Consider the following 14257-nt stretch of genomic DNA (forward strand, 5'->3'; position numbering starts at 1 on the left):
ATATTGAATACTTGCAATAAAACGTATTTTGTAACGTAATTTCACTACTTAGTCCAATCAGACTATTGTATTCTGAACTTTTACACCAAGTTGCATTATATTTTAGTAAAGTTATGCCTATTTAGAAGGGAAAAAATGCATGCACACCCATTGCAAGAGTGGCATTTTCTTTTTTCTCACTAATAACTAGGGCTGGGTATCATTAAGAAGTTGCCAATACGATACATACCTCGATACACAGGCCACGATATGATACATATTTTGATACAGTGAACTTTCAGTTCCATATGATATATTTCAAATTGATTCGATAAGGTTCGATTAAAAACAATCGCTAAATCATGGCTGTGATACTAAAAGCCTTTGTTAAACTACATCTTGTGGAAAGTCAATATGAAACACACACATTTTAATCCTCAAAACAGTGAAAACGTCAAATATGTCACATGCACCACAAAAAATAAAATCTGGTCAAGTTAAGATGACTTGAATTAAGAAAGTTTTATCATGATTTGAGTAAATTCCACTTGACAAGTTAAATTATCTATCAGCAGAATATGATTTTTTGTACTTAAAATATGAAAATACAACTTGCTATACTTAAAATAAGAAAAACAACAATCCTTAAAATAAGAAATGAAATTGAATGTCACTTGAATTTAGAAAAACACTTATTCCATTGGTAGAGTCGACTCAAATAAAGTCAAATGTTCTTAATTTAAGTCTTGACAAACCTTTTTGCAGTGTGAATGAGTTTCCTCTCACTGAAAAAGCGACAAAACTGTAGTGCTGTAACAAAATAATTTTGTAAAATACACCAAAAAATACTCGATACACGATATATCGATACAACAGCCCATGATATCAATACTCTATCGATATTTGATATATCGATATTTCTATATTTTTGCACAGCCCTACTAATAACATGCAGTACAAAGCAAAAATTACATGATAAAGTACTTCAGTGTATTCCTTTTAATTTAAGTAACTCTATTTTGAATACCACCGAAAGAGAAAGTAACTGCACTTGAATTAATATACTGAATATATACACTTACATTCAGTGCATTCACATACTTCCCAACAGTGCGCATACACAACAAATAAAAATCCATTACCATTACTTAATACTACTTGGTGAATCAAATGAAATTCTTATAGAAAAATTGAAAAGCTGCAACTGTCAATAAGATGATGCATTTTACTAACGGCATTGTCCACATGCCACAAACGACATCACCAGATCACAACTATTGCACTGTATTAAACAAACACACTGAATAGGCTAGAAGCTATAATCATTTTTATTATAGGATATTAACAGACATCAGAACTGCCAATTAGGCTGCACTGCCAATCCTATCTGGCAACAAAGTAAAGACACATTAAGGGTTATGTACTCCGAAGAAACTGTACTGCAAACGGCCCATTTATAAAGCCATTACATTGACACTGCAGATTTATTTTCTTAAAGTATTTTAGGCCAGTTTGGTGATAAGGAGTGGGCTAGTAGTAATGGGTGACACAGCAAAACTATGACTCAACCACTTTGTACAGCTGTTAAGGAGCACACATGCCCTTGTCCACATAAGGAGGTATAAATCATTTAATTACAACTCCAAGCATGTCGTTGCATACAAACTGAAGTGCAATCTGCAAATTATACTATGTTAATGAACTGACAATACCTATAATTTAATCATATTCAATGCACTATACGTATAAATGCTTTGCTGGACTCAACTTTAAGCCAGTTTGCCTTAAAGAAATGCACCAACTTTGAGTTTGGCATGATGACAACTAACATTTGTACGTGAACTACCTTCTGCAGCCTTAATTATAACAAACACACACCACAAGCATTAGGATAAACGTGTTTTAGGCGAGTATTTCTTCTCTCCTGCTTTACTCCTGGCTGTCAGAAAGTGCAGTCACGTTTAATCCTGCTAAATTTGATCCAACTACGGACCACGCTGTTTCTCTGCCCTGGGACCCTCCAGTGGGCTGATTATTTCTTACACTTTGGTCATCTATGTCTAATTCCATGTCATACCACTACATAAAGACAATATTTTGCGATCTAAAGTGCACGATGATAAGCTTAGCGACTTCACTTCATACGGGGGAATGTCAAAGGATTCACGGACAGATGTTGAGCTGCTGTTGCGGACGAGATTTCCAACTTGCATCGCAGAGAAAAACCGCTACTTTCCCTCATCATACTGGTATAAAATCTAATATAACATTCACAGCAAACCCCATTTTCTGCGTAAACTGCCAAGAAACCAGCATGGATTGAAGTTTGTAGTAGTTTTAGCCCATAGAAAGAGCGCGTACGTACCATGCAAAATCCCAAGAAGTAAACTTTGACAGGAGTTGCTTGCTGTGCTGAACGCGGATGTCAAAAAATCCCACGGTTTCCGGCGGACATCCAAACTATTCCAGGTTAGAAAACAACACAGAAGACGGCTAAATGAGGCGAGGAGCGTATCTGTGAGTTTAATGTGTTGAATATGTGCCGTTTAGTTTTACGCTGTGGATCATCTGGGGGCGGGCTTCAACTGGAGGAGGAGGAGGAGGCAGCTGATGACAAATCTCCAGGCTCCAGTTATGTGCAAGTCAAAGTTGTGCAAAATTTCTGTCCTGAATTATAGAAAAAGACACTTGAAAGCCTATAAATTAGAATATATCCTTCAATTTTAATATATTTTTTTCATGTAATGTACGTTTCTTAATTTAAAAAAATGCATGCATCATAAGTTATAAAGGTCTACGAGGTAAAAATCGTGGCAAACTGTTTTAATTTCTGCATGAACCTTAAAAAGGTACGTAACCATATGTATTTATTAACACATTTAAATTCCTGTCCTACCAAATATGGAGGTCGTTTTGCAGTTGTGCAGCTTTATACACATGCAACTCTTTTTTTCTCCACTAGATGGCCCCAAAGACAACAACTTGGCACATCAACAGGGCAAAAATTCATCTGTTTTGTCTGGAACTGTTATGGTTTTCTTATTCTGTCTTGTTTTAGAAATAAAAACACAAATCACTTTGCAATATTTTGTCTATCTTCAGAATAATCACTGTCAAAATTTAGTTTGAATGGATATTGACTTTTAACAATTAAAAATGAATAAAAAAATATATTTTTTGAATGGGGAAAAGTCCTCAAAATTTGCAAAGTTGAAACCCATCAAAGGGGTGTCAAAAGATATAGCCAATTATTTTGTTTTAAATTGTAAATTACTATGACATCAGCCCTTTTTATTCATCATTCTGAAACCCATGGACACACAGGAAGCAGAAACCCATTAATTCATGCAGTCTTACAAACAAAACAAAAACATGTATGTGGAGTGTATGTGGAGTGTGAGAATAGCCTCCTGTGCCATTTGTTCTTTTTCCTCTGCTCCAGGAGTTGAACCTTCTCTGATAGCTGTGGGTTTTCTCTCCGTGGCTTGGACTTCTTTCAGTTCCTCCAGAACTTTCTCGAGAGCGGCCACAGACCGTCTCACTCATTCTCCACAGATATGCGTAGCTGTAATTCACTAGTGACCTCTCTTTTCAGTGTGCTGTTCTCAGCTTCCACCTGTTGGAGTTTCTCTTCAAATTTAGTTCACTCGATGCTCTTGAAGTCCTCCTCCAACTTCTTCAGCTGGATCTTCAGATTTACAGCTGGAGAGTTTGGAAACCCTCTCTTCAGGCTGTACTCCTTGCCATACCAATGTATTCCTCCTTTCAGAAAACTAAAGAAAAAATAAAAATTTTAAACACTGGTGTTGTGATGACAGTATTAGTGGATCAGTGGATTTTGCAACATGCCTTAACATGCCTTTTTACTAGACAAACTGTTAAAATAAAAACTTTATAGAAACAAAATCAAGAACAAATCACTGCAAAGTGAGGACTTATTAAGTAAAATTGTGACTAGATTTTTGGCATGCTTTAATAATAATAAAAAGCTAACTTTAATAATCCAAAAATGTAATTTTAAATGTTTTCATTTCATTTTAAATCTTTCAGCTTGACTTTTACAAACTTAATTCTGGTAAGACAGGATTTCTGAACACTTGACAGAATGACATTCTTACTTATTCTATCATTACATTCCCTAGTCCCAAAATTATCTTAAAAGTCTTGAGTTTTTAAATTTCTAGAGCACTGCCTACAGGAGCCACAAGCAACAGCAGACACTGTACATTGTTTCCCATTCTTCTTTCATATTCACACTAACAACCAAATAACCTTCATAAAGAAAGGATAATTTTGTACACATTTTGCAAAATGTGTCTAGCCTCAGTGCAGATATATTGTAAACAGCTCTTGAAGTCAAAATATGTCCACTGTGTGCTGTCAGCATCTAATCATATGGTGTTTTATTGTCAAAGAATCAGTGGTTTAGCGTGGTAGTTGTTGTTACATCGTGGTAATGGCAAAACCCTACTTTGTCCTATGAAAGTTGTGAAAAGCACTTATAAACTCATTGTCGCAAATAATTAGGATGTTCAGAATTCATAAGGTAAGTGAGGAATAACTTTGGAACACTGCAAACTATTTAAAATGAACTCATTCTGTTTTTATGTTTTGAGACAATAAAAAACAAATACAGCACCTTTAAGGTATGTATATTATTCATTACAATGTCAAACATATTATTCTGGTGTAGAATATCTAGGACAAACATGCAGCATACACAGGCTACAGCTCAAACACTTGGGCCTCAGGGAGAGGTCCTTTCTCCTTTTATGAGCTCTCTGAACAGCTTCCTGTGATTGTCAGGACAACACTAACTCATTATTTATGTCCATTAAAAACTGTTGTAAACACCATTTCCCAAAGTCTTTCTCTTTCCAGTTTTACAGTCCTGGTGCAAAATAGGACCAGTGATCAACTGATTATTCTATGAATTTATTTCTCTATTACAAATATTAAACCAAAGTCTATTCTGTGGCTTTGGACAATAGTGCCATCTTGTGGACAAATTCTCCTCCGAGTGCTCCTAACCTACTTTTTATATCCTTTATGAAAACAGCAATTGCCTGATATTTTAGGCCTACTTCATGAACTACCCCATTCTTGTTTACTTAGGCATGATGTAATATGCCTAAGTAGCCTATATAATATATAGACTAATAGCTTAACTGTAGAGTAAGACTATTTCTGGAAAAGGGAATTTAGTAGTAGGACAAGTAGTCAACCTAACAGTAACGTGTGTACTGTACACATTTTCATAATAAAAGTATGTTCAGTGCTTGCACGCTGCACTCTGTTATTGTGTTGGATATTAAACGTTCCTCTCCCCTGTGCGCTCTGAACTCCCGGCTCCGCCCTGATGAGTGCAGGAGGCTGGACATGGCGCAGGTGTGCGGGGCGCGGAGCCCTGGATCCCTGAAACCCGGGCCTGGAGCAGTCAGTCCGAGACGGGCTTCGTGTGAGGAGGGTCTTTTGCACTTTCCCAAACAGACCCACACTGCAGCACGCAAATTTATTTACAAGGTTAACTCAAAATCTTGTGCTGCCCAAGAAACGAAGGCTGCTGCTTGTTTGACACGCTGTCATTTTAACAAACGATCATTTCTGCACAAACTTGGAGGTTTAGATGATTTTCTGAGATTCTCTAAGGTTTAGATGATTTTCTGAGATCATGCTGAGATCATGCGGTAGAGAGCAGGGAAACACGTGAAGAGCGTTTGGGCCAATCAGTTCTGCAGCACAGGCCGAGTATAAAACTGAAAACAGACGCGCGCACGGGGCTCACGTACTGAACCAGACAGAGCACCGACTAACCAGATCTCAGGTAATTTCACTGCGCTGATGTTACGATCTGTGTTTAAACAAACAAGTGTGTTGGTTTACAACTTTTAGGTCGTGTTTGGTTTGTCTTATTTAGATTATTTACTGACCGCAAAGCAAATCTATACATTTTAGGTTAGTGTTAGCCTAATTAGCATTGTGCTAGCATTGTAGCGGCGAGTCCATAGCAACAGCATTTGCATTTTACAAAATAATGATTATTTTTCAAATATTACACTCCAACAGATTTAATTTACATCAAGAACCGATCCCCACCCTTTCAAATGAAGTCTTAATTCTCACCTCTGTATAGTAGGGTCAAGTTTATGAGCGGCTCCACATGCGCCTCCCTCAGTAAGTTTCTGGACATGGACACAAACCCAGACTTTTCCCTCAAACCCGTATCGCACTCTGTATGTGTGGCTCTGTTTTGGTCTGATGTGACTTTTACCAATTTTAAAGTTTACTAATGGATTTGACAATAAAGTACAAATACACAAACTGTCTATCATTCACTTTCTTTTTCATGTAGTCGTTATAGTAATTCATGCAAGGCATTAAAGTGATCACAGGATAAAACACCCTGCAATATCACACTATCAATATGTTGCTGCGTTTATACTTAACTACCAACATTAACATTGTGTCCCTCCACCAGAAAAATGTCCCTTAAACATATTTACCACGATTTCAATCTTGATGACGTGTGGTTGTTTGTAGTGATATTATAATATGACTTTATTTCTGCTCATCAGTCATCTCATAGGCTTTTGTGAAATTTTAAAAACATGTGCCCTTTAGGTTTTCTAGAAAACAATATTGAGGAAAACTTGAAAATTGGATGCTTTGATGGTGATCCTGATGCCCGTACCATGTCGGACTTGAAGGCCTGTGCTGTTGTGATCAGGAACCCCCCTCCTCCTGAGTTTGTGAACCCAAAGAAGCCCGGGCGGGTGACTAACCAGCTGCAGTATTTGGAGCGTATAGTGCTTAAAGCACTATGGAAACATCAGTTTTCATGGCCCTTTCGACAGCCAGTCGATGCTGTGGAGCTACATATACCAGTTAGTACTTTTTGCACCATTATATACCGCAGACAGAGAAGACCAAGAGAAGTATCCAATGATTTTACAGTTATTTGCTCTGCAGTGTCTTTTCAGTAAAACTCTCCTGTTGTTTTTCTGTATAGATAAATTTGCAGTGTTCAATCAATTTTTTTTTATTTACCCCTTAGAGGCAACTTAAGTTGTGTTGTGTTTGTGAATTCCATTGAAATGACTTGAGGTTTACGTTATGTCTGTTGTTTTGCAGGATTATTATAACATTATTACAAATCCCATGGATCTAGGAACCATCAAGAAGCGTCTCCAGAACAAGTACTATTGGAAAGCACTTGAATGTTTACAAGACTTTAACACTATGTTCTCGAATTGCTACAAGTACAATCGGGTAGGCAACCCACACATAAAACATTTTTTTAAAGTGACAATCCACAGTTTTCAACCTTACGATTATATCAAACAAGTGTTGTAAGACATTCCTGTTTTCTTCACATATGGTTGTATTCATAAAGGATATGTGTTCTTTTTTTTGTTTGTTTTGTTTTTTTGCAGCCAGGGGATGACATTGTTTTTATGGCACAAACCTTGGAGAAACTCTTTTTGCAAAAAATATCCAAAATGCCTAAAGATGAGTGTGACGTTAATGAATATATTGGAGAAGATGCTATCAAACTCAAGAGTTTATGTAAGTGGAGCAGACAAATTATTAATTTATAATAATATTCTATATTGTATAAAATATGACTAAATTCCTTGCTCTATCCCAATTCTGAACCACAATGTCTTGTTTAGGCAGTGCAGGTGAAGCAAAGCACAAACCTTCTGTATCTGAAGTCGTGGTTCAACAGACGGTAACAGTTGTCCCCCCTGAGGCTTCTCATAATCATATTTCCAAAAAGATCCCCAAATTACATGAGGCCGCTGTAAGTCCAGTGTTATTTACATGTCTAGTATCTTGCAATTCAATGTTTTCTCTGTTTGATTCAGACAATTAAGAGTCTGAAGAGAAAGGCAGAGGCAGCAGTGCCACCAGCTCTGCCCAAGGCTGAACGATATTCTCAAGGAGAACCCTCCACTATGTGTCCCCTGAGGAGAGGCAGCGGGCGACCCATCAAGCCCCGAAAAAAAGACCTTCCATCCTCAGAGGTGAAAAAGGGCCGCCTGACTGAACAGCTCCGAAGCTGTAATGACATCCTGAAGGAGCTCTTCTCTAAGAGGCACTATGCCTACGCCTGGCCCTTCTACACCCCTGTGGACGCTGTGGCTTTGGGCCTTCATGACTACCATGAAGTTATTAAGCAGCCCATGGACCTGGGCACTGTACGGGTACATATGGGACAGTGTATGTTATTTAATATATTCTTGAGCAATTTGGACACAGCCCTGTTTTCCTTCATCAGAAAAAAATGGAGGAACGACAGTACACTCGTGCCAAAGAGTTTGCTGCTGACATCAGACTAATGTTTTCGAACTGCTACAAATACAACCAGCCATCAGATGAGGTGGTCTACATGGCCAGAAAGCTCCAGGTCTGCTATGTATCTATAATAATGTAATGTAATACACATTAAGTCCAATAGACATCCTGACTGTTAACTTGTTGTGAACAGGACGTATTTGAAGCAAGATATTTTAAAATCACAGGGGATTCTGAAAGTTTAGGTGCTCCTGTTGGGAATTTGAAGAAAGAAACAGAATCCAGAGTTGGACATCATTTGACCTCAGAGAGCTCAGACAGCGAGAGCTCTTCAGAGACCGAAAACTCCACTGAGGATGTGACTACGCAGCTGGCCAACCTGGAGGAGTGGGTGGGTATTCTTTGCAGCGTATCTCAGTCACTTTGAACTCTGTGCTCATTTAGGCTTTGGTCTCGGTTGTAGTTAAAAGAGATGAGCAAGCACCTGAGAAGAATGAAGTCAAAAAAGGACAAGTTAAAAAAGGACAAAAAATCGAAAACTATCTCAAAATCAAAACGCAAATCATCGAAATACAAGTCTCTGCTAGAACAAATGAAAAAGAAGAAGTCCTTGTATGTTACTGACAAAGAATGGATTTTTTATATTATAATGTCATGTTAAAAATATTTTAATGCAATTGTTTGCATGCACTCCAGAAAATACTTGAAGTATGAGAATGAATTATCAAAGCCGATGTCTTACCAAGAGAAGAAACAGCTGAAGCTTGACATTAACCGTCTGCCTGGGGACCGAATGGGGAAGCTGGTGAAGATCATCCACGACAAAGAGGCCTGTCACAGAGACACCACCCAGGAGGAGATCGAGGTGGACTTTGATGTGCTCAAGAACTCTACCCTCCAAGAGCTGAAGAAATATGTCTCATCATGTCTGAAGAAAGAAAAGAATAGTATGTTTGCCTCATTTAACATATTGCCAAGCTGTTTTGATGGTTTACATTACATACTTTAAATTTGTACTATATTTTTTTCTTCTAACAGGAAAACAGCAATGCAAGCCAGCAGAACAAAGTCAGAATGGTATTTTTAAAGATGTGTGGAAAACCCAGGTTGCCCCTAAAGATCACTTTGTAGTACATAAAAAGCCACCTGGTAGGTGTGTAAGAAATGGTCTGTTTATGTACATTTTAATAATATGACTGAAATGTATATTTTATTGTTTTCAGCTCCCAAATCTTTGCCCCCGCAGCTTCTCCGAGCACCAGCCCTCAGTGCGAGCAGCAGCAGCTCCAGCTCCAGCAGTGAGTCTGACTCTGAGAGCTCCGACTCTAACACAGGTTAGCTGCCAGCGCTTCATTATAGAATTTATTACTTTTCACTAGATTCTGGACTTTTTTCTTTGATTATTTTCAATTTGATTTTTAAATCACATATCACATGACACACAAAAAGACAAATAACTAGTTTTTATGTCAAATGTATTTTTCACTCACAAAATCTGATCCCTAATATTAGAAGACAGACCTGCTCAAGTAGTTTTTTTTTAATCCATTCAACAGCCTGAAATGTAATGCTTTAGCTAGAAGAAAATATTTACATTATTTAAATGTGTATTAAATATTCTAATTTGTAAAATTATGCACGAATGCCTTTTAGTGTCACCAGCAAAGAGATGGAGCAAATCAAACTTGATAAAGGTACGTTTAGATCTTTTTAAATGTGGCATTATGAAATAATATACCATTAAAATCAAGATTCTTTCCCAGTCAACAGGGCCCTGTGGTAGCACTGGCAAACAGACCTCTGCACCTAAAGACCTGAGCACTGGACGGATCAGACCACACACGTACCCCTCTGTGCACTCTTCAGTCACAGAGAGTAAAAACTTACTACCTAAACAGCGACTGACTGACTGCAACGGTAATGAGCTGCCTCTACCTCCCCCAGGTAACATTTCTGTCAGACCCCTGTTGTCAGTACATGGGGAACTTTGAATAAGTTTTATAAAATGCTGTTTTTGCTTCTATTAAACTGCTACTGGTGCTTTTTGCGTACTGCTGTGTCAGCTCTCTGCCCCACATTACTGTCCTTGTGTATAGCTGTGTACATTTCTCATTTCTAATGCCTGACGCAGTAGCTTGACTCAGATCGATACGTATCGCTTCCTTTTTGACAGATTTATCAACGCTTTTATCTCCAATGGTTTCTCCAGGGATCATTCTGGACTGGGCATCTACCAGATTTGAGGTATATGTCTTTCATATATTCCTGTAAAACTAAATCCATGACATAGTAGAATGTAATTGCAGTTACTAAAGTAAAATGCCATTTTGAGGAAACTCTACCATCAGCCATTGTTGCCATGGTTTGGTCCCGAGGCATTCAGGACCCCCCATTGTAGAAAAGAAATGGCCCAGTCTACACTCCCAGCCACATTCTGTGTCCTGGGTACTGTGTTACTAACCACTGTTGCTCTCTATGCAATTTAACTCTTTCCCATCTTCAAAGAGGCCTTGTTTGTAGGACGCCTGGATTAGGATCAAAACACTTCTCATTTGTTTATGTAGTGCTTGTTTAATTTTGACATACAGTTTTGATAATTGTATATAAAATAACATTCATTTTGTGTTTTAGCAAGAGCCTGTGCTGTCCCCTCTGAGCGACAGTCCAGTGCAGCTGAAAGATCAGAGCAGTGCCAGTAAGTCACTGAACTAAGCAACGGGCTGCAACATTTCACTTTGTTTGGCAAACACACTCTACATACTGTGTTGTATTAGATTTCAGAGATTCTGAGGATTTCACTTGCACCAACACAAGTAAAACCTCAGAGGAAGACAAATCCCAACTCACCAAAAAGGTTTGCACTACTCATTCTTCATATCTTTTATAGTACAATTCTGATATATTATTATATGCCTTTCTAGGACATTGTTTTGAAAAATGCTGAGTCTTGGGCCAAAGTAGTGAGAGAGTCTGTCACCTCAGTCCCCATCAAGTCTTCCATGGAGAGTTTTCAGCAGTTTAGGAAAGCTGCGATGGAGAAGGAGGAACGAGAGAAGGAGCTAAAGAAAAGACAAATGGAGAAACACATAGAGAAAGAAGCCAATGAGCACACCAGGTAAAGCACAAATTTAACTGGGGATGTATTATATTCACTAGTATTTTATTAATGCATTTAAGTAATATGGTTTCATGCTAAGGTGCATATACCAGGTCAAACTACTAATTTCCCAAAACCGTAGTTAATGGAAATATATTTATGTTCTTGCCAGGATCTTAATTTTGGTGATGTTTATAATTTTACTTGGACACGGGTAGCAGAGGTAATTATTATTACCTTGTTAGTTACCTAATAATTACAATGAGTCTAATAAAAAATAATGACAACTCCTTTATTCTGTTAAATCAATGTTTAATCTGTCCGAAAAATGTGTTCCGTAAATTATTCGTGAATTTTAGATTTAATTTTTTGTACTGATTATGAGTGATGAGTGATTTTTCTACTTTTCTTTTCAACTTTTTTTCCAAATCTGCAACTTGCCTGATTTTAAAACACTGATTTTAAAACACTGTCCTGTGCAGTTTAAGGTCTTTGAATTGTGGAAATTGTCCAGTGGTTACTGAAACTTGTGGAAAACCATCATGCCTTCTATAAACTAGGCAACAAAATGAGTGTCAGTTCTGCATGTTAGCCAGACTTCATGTATTATCAGTCAAACCTAAAATCTAAAACCTTTGTTTTAGTCTTCCAGCAGGGTCGTTTAAAAATGAAAAGCACCAGTCTCCAGAAAAACCTGCCTCACCCCCGAGGATTGGCTTAGACCCACTCTCCGAAATCCTAAAAGACGTTGAGATCCGTAAGCCAGTGTCCCCTCAGGAACCCCAGGATGTTCCCTCACTCTCACCCGTGGACAGGGAACGAGAAATCGCACGGAGGAGGGAGCAGGAACGGCGCAGGAGAGAGGCGGTGAGTGCTTTGTTTAGGGTCAAGTTTTAGTTAAGCTAGTAAAATGTTTGGGCTGTCATTATTGCAACAAGAAACATACCATATCTGTTTTATAATTGTCATGATTATTTCTTTGTTTCTTTCTACAGATGTGTGGTATTGATATGTCAATGCAGAGAGACATCATGACTAGCTTTGAGCTCAACTTGGACTAAACAAAAACAAGGCAAAAAAAAACAACTTTGAAAATACTTGATGATCTTCAGACACCATAACACCTCTGAATTGTGGTTAAAATAGAATATCTATTGCAAAGTAAAAGAATATAAAAATTGTATTATAAAATGTTGCCTTTCATTATTATTTATACTGTTTACACCTACAAAATGTATTCATTTGGTGAATCAAAGGTGCACTTGCATGTTGGTGTTGTACAAGTGGCCATATCCTGTAAAAAATATACATATAATTTGACAACACAATTTTCATGTTATATATTTCCAGAATACAGTTACTTGAAATCTAGAGATGGATAAGCAAGGTTTTACCATATCACACAATTCAGTCATTAATAAAAGGCCACTTGATAGTTTTGTTTTGTTTTTTTATTTGGGCATATTTGGACTTTAAAAAGATTTCTACACTTTGATTTGTCAATACTACATGGCATCACTTTATTGTGCTAATCTTTCCCTACTCGCACTTTAAAACCATTCTACCTACAGTTCCAAAGTTACGATTGGGACAGCATAAGTATTCTGTATGTTAGTTTGTATGTTATAGTTTTCTACTTGAGGAATAAAGTTATTTTTCACTACTTCACCATATTTGTGATTTTATTTGTTTATTCATTTGAAGAAGAAAGCAAGTTTATCACAATGTTAGAAGCAAATTTTTGCAGCAAGTAAGGCATCTGGCATCTTGCTTTACCATCCAACTGCTTATTTGTACTGATCCTTGAAGAATTAGAGCGACTCAAATCTTGGGGACCACAATAACATTAGAACCTTTATGAAAAATCCTGGTAGTCTGTACAGTAAAATTTTGTATGGAAGGTCACACCAAAAATCAAGGCACTGTTTAGAAAGATAGTGTTAGCAAAAATGATCTGCATTATAGAAAACAGAGCTCACCAATACAAAAAACATTTCAAAGCTGTTATGTCACCAATTATTATAAATCCCCAATTAATACTAATATATGCCTCCACCTGCTCCTAGTCGCTTGGTGTCAAACCATGAGCCCCGCCCCTGTCCTGCGCGTGCCACTGTGAAGAAAAGAGGGTGTGGCTGCCCCTCCAGCAATGAATGAACTGCACTGATTTATGTAGATCTTTAGAAGTTTACAGTTTCTTAGCTTCAGTTCAAGCCATTTGAGCTACTTCCAGTAATTTTACACTTTGGGGCGATAGGAATATAAAGTAATTTAGAGCTTTATTACAAACTGCAACACATAATGTAAAAATAATGATTATTTCCAGTTTGTTTATACGGGTAGGCCTTTGTTATTGTCTCTTGGCTCAATATAAAACCATTAGAGTGATAGACTTTTCCATTCTCCTCCGTGTTGCCATAACAGCGTGCAGAAGCCATCCCTCGTGGTTGTGTGGCTCGGTTTTCTCTCACTGGCTCCCTCCTTTACCTCACAGCGCCTCGCAGCCGCTCGGAAATGGCTACTAGTGTGTATCCCTTTCGCAATCACGACCTAACTCTCTCCCCCTCTCCTCGCACTTGATGCCTTCCTTGTATAGTCAACAACCGCACACAGTCTCCTGCTAAAAAGGCTGTCACACGCACGCGTAAAGATCGGACGTGATGCGCTCCTCCTCGCCACCACCACCACCACCACCACAGTCCCATTCAGCCTCCTCTTCATCACGTTGTCGGTCTGCCACTGCTGCTGCTGCCGCCGTGGGATCCTCCCTTCACTCAGTCGTGCGTATGCGCCGGGCTCGGAGCATTGTCAGAGCCACAAGAGCGCTTGACACCCACCGGATCGATTGCTGCTCCCGTGTATAGTCCAAAATCGGATTCCTGC

General features: G+C 38.2%; 2 protein-coding genes across 2 annotated transcripts in view; one reads left to right on the forward strand and one right to left on the reverse strand.

Annotated features, from left to right (window-relative positions):
* The window catches only part of tgfbr3 (transforming growth factor, beta receptor III), a 150351-nt gene extending 147865 nt beyond the window's left edge, over positions 1-2486 (reverse strand). The window contains exon 1 of the mRNA XM_055165064.1: positions 2345-2486. The gene's annotated coding sequence lies outside the window, so the exon portion shown is untranslated. The remainder of the gene's footprint in view (positions 1-2344) is intronic.
* Positions 2487-5447: 2961 nt separating this feature from the next.
* brdt (bromodomain, testis-specific) lies at positions 5448-13042 on the forward strand. The gene is made up of 20 exons (XM_055165063.1): positions 5448-5803; positions 6601-6863; positions 7111-7248; positions 7413-7545; positions 7653-7783; positions 7848-8186; positions 8261-8389; positions 8471-8668; positions 8741-8889; positions 8974-9224; positions 9316-9426; positions 9501-9611; positions 9931-9971; positions 10041-10221; positions 10451-10521; positions 10909-10972; positions 11052-11131; positions 11199-11392; positions 12019-12241; positions 12370-13042. Exons 2-20 carry the CDS (start codon positions 6672-6674, stop codon positions 12433-12435), a joined length of 2802 nt encoding a protein of 933 aa, XP_055021038.1. The 5' UTR covers positions 5448-5803; positions 6601-6671; the 3' UTR covers positions 12436-13042.
* Positions 13043-14257: the final 1215 nt, after the last annotated feature.

Source organism: Boleophthalmus pectinirostris, unplaced genomic scaffold (genome assembly GCF_026225935.1).
Source record: "Boleophthalmus pectinirostris isolate CB_2022bp ecotype Guang Dong unplaced genomic scaffold, ASM2622593v1 HiC_scaffold_7, whole genome shotgun sequence".
Taxonomy (NCBI): Eukaryota; Metazoa; Chordata; class Actinopteri; order Gobiiformes; family Gobiidae; genus Boleophthalmus; species Boleophthalmus pectinirostris.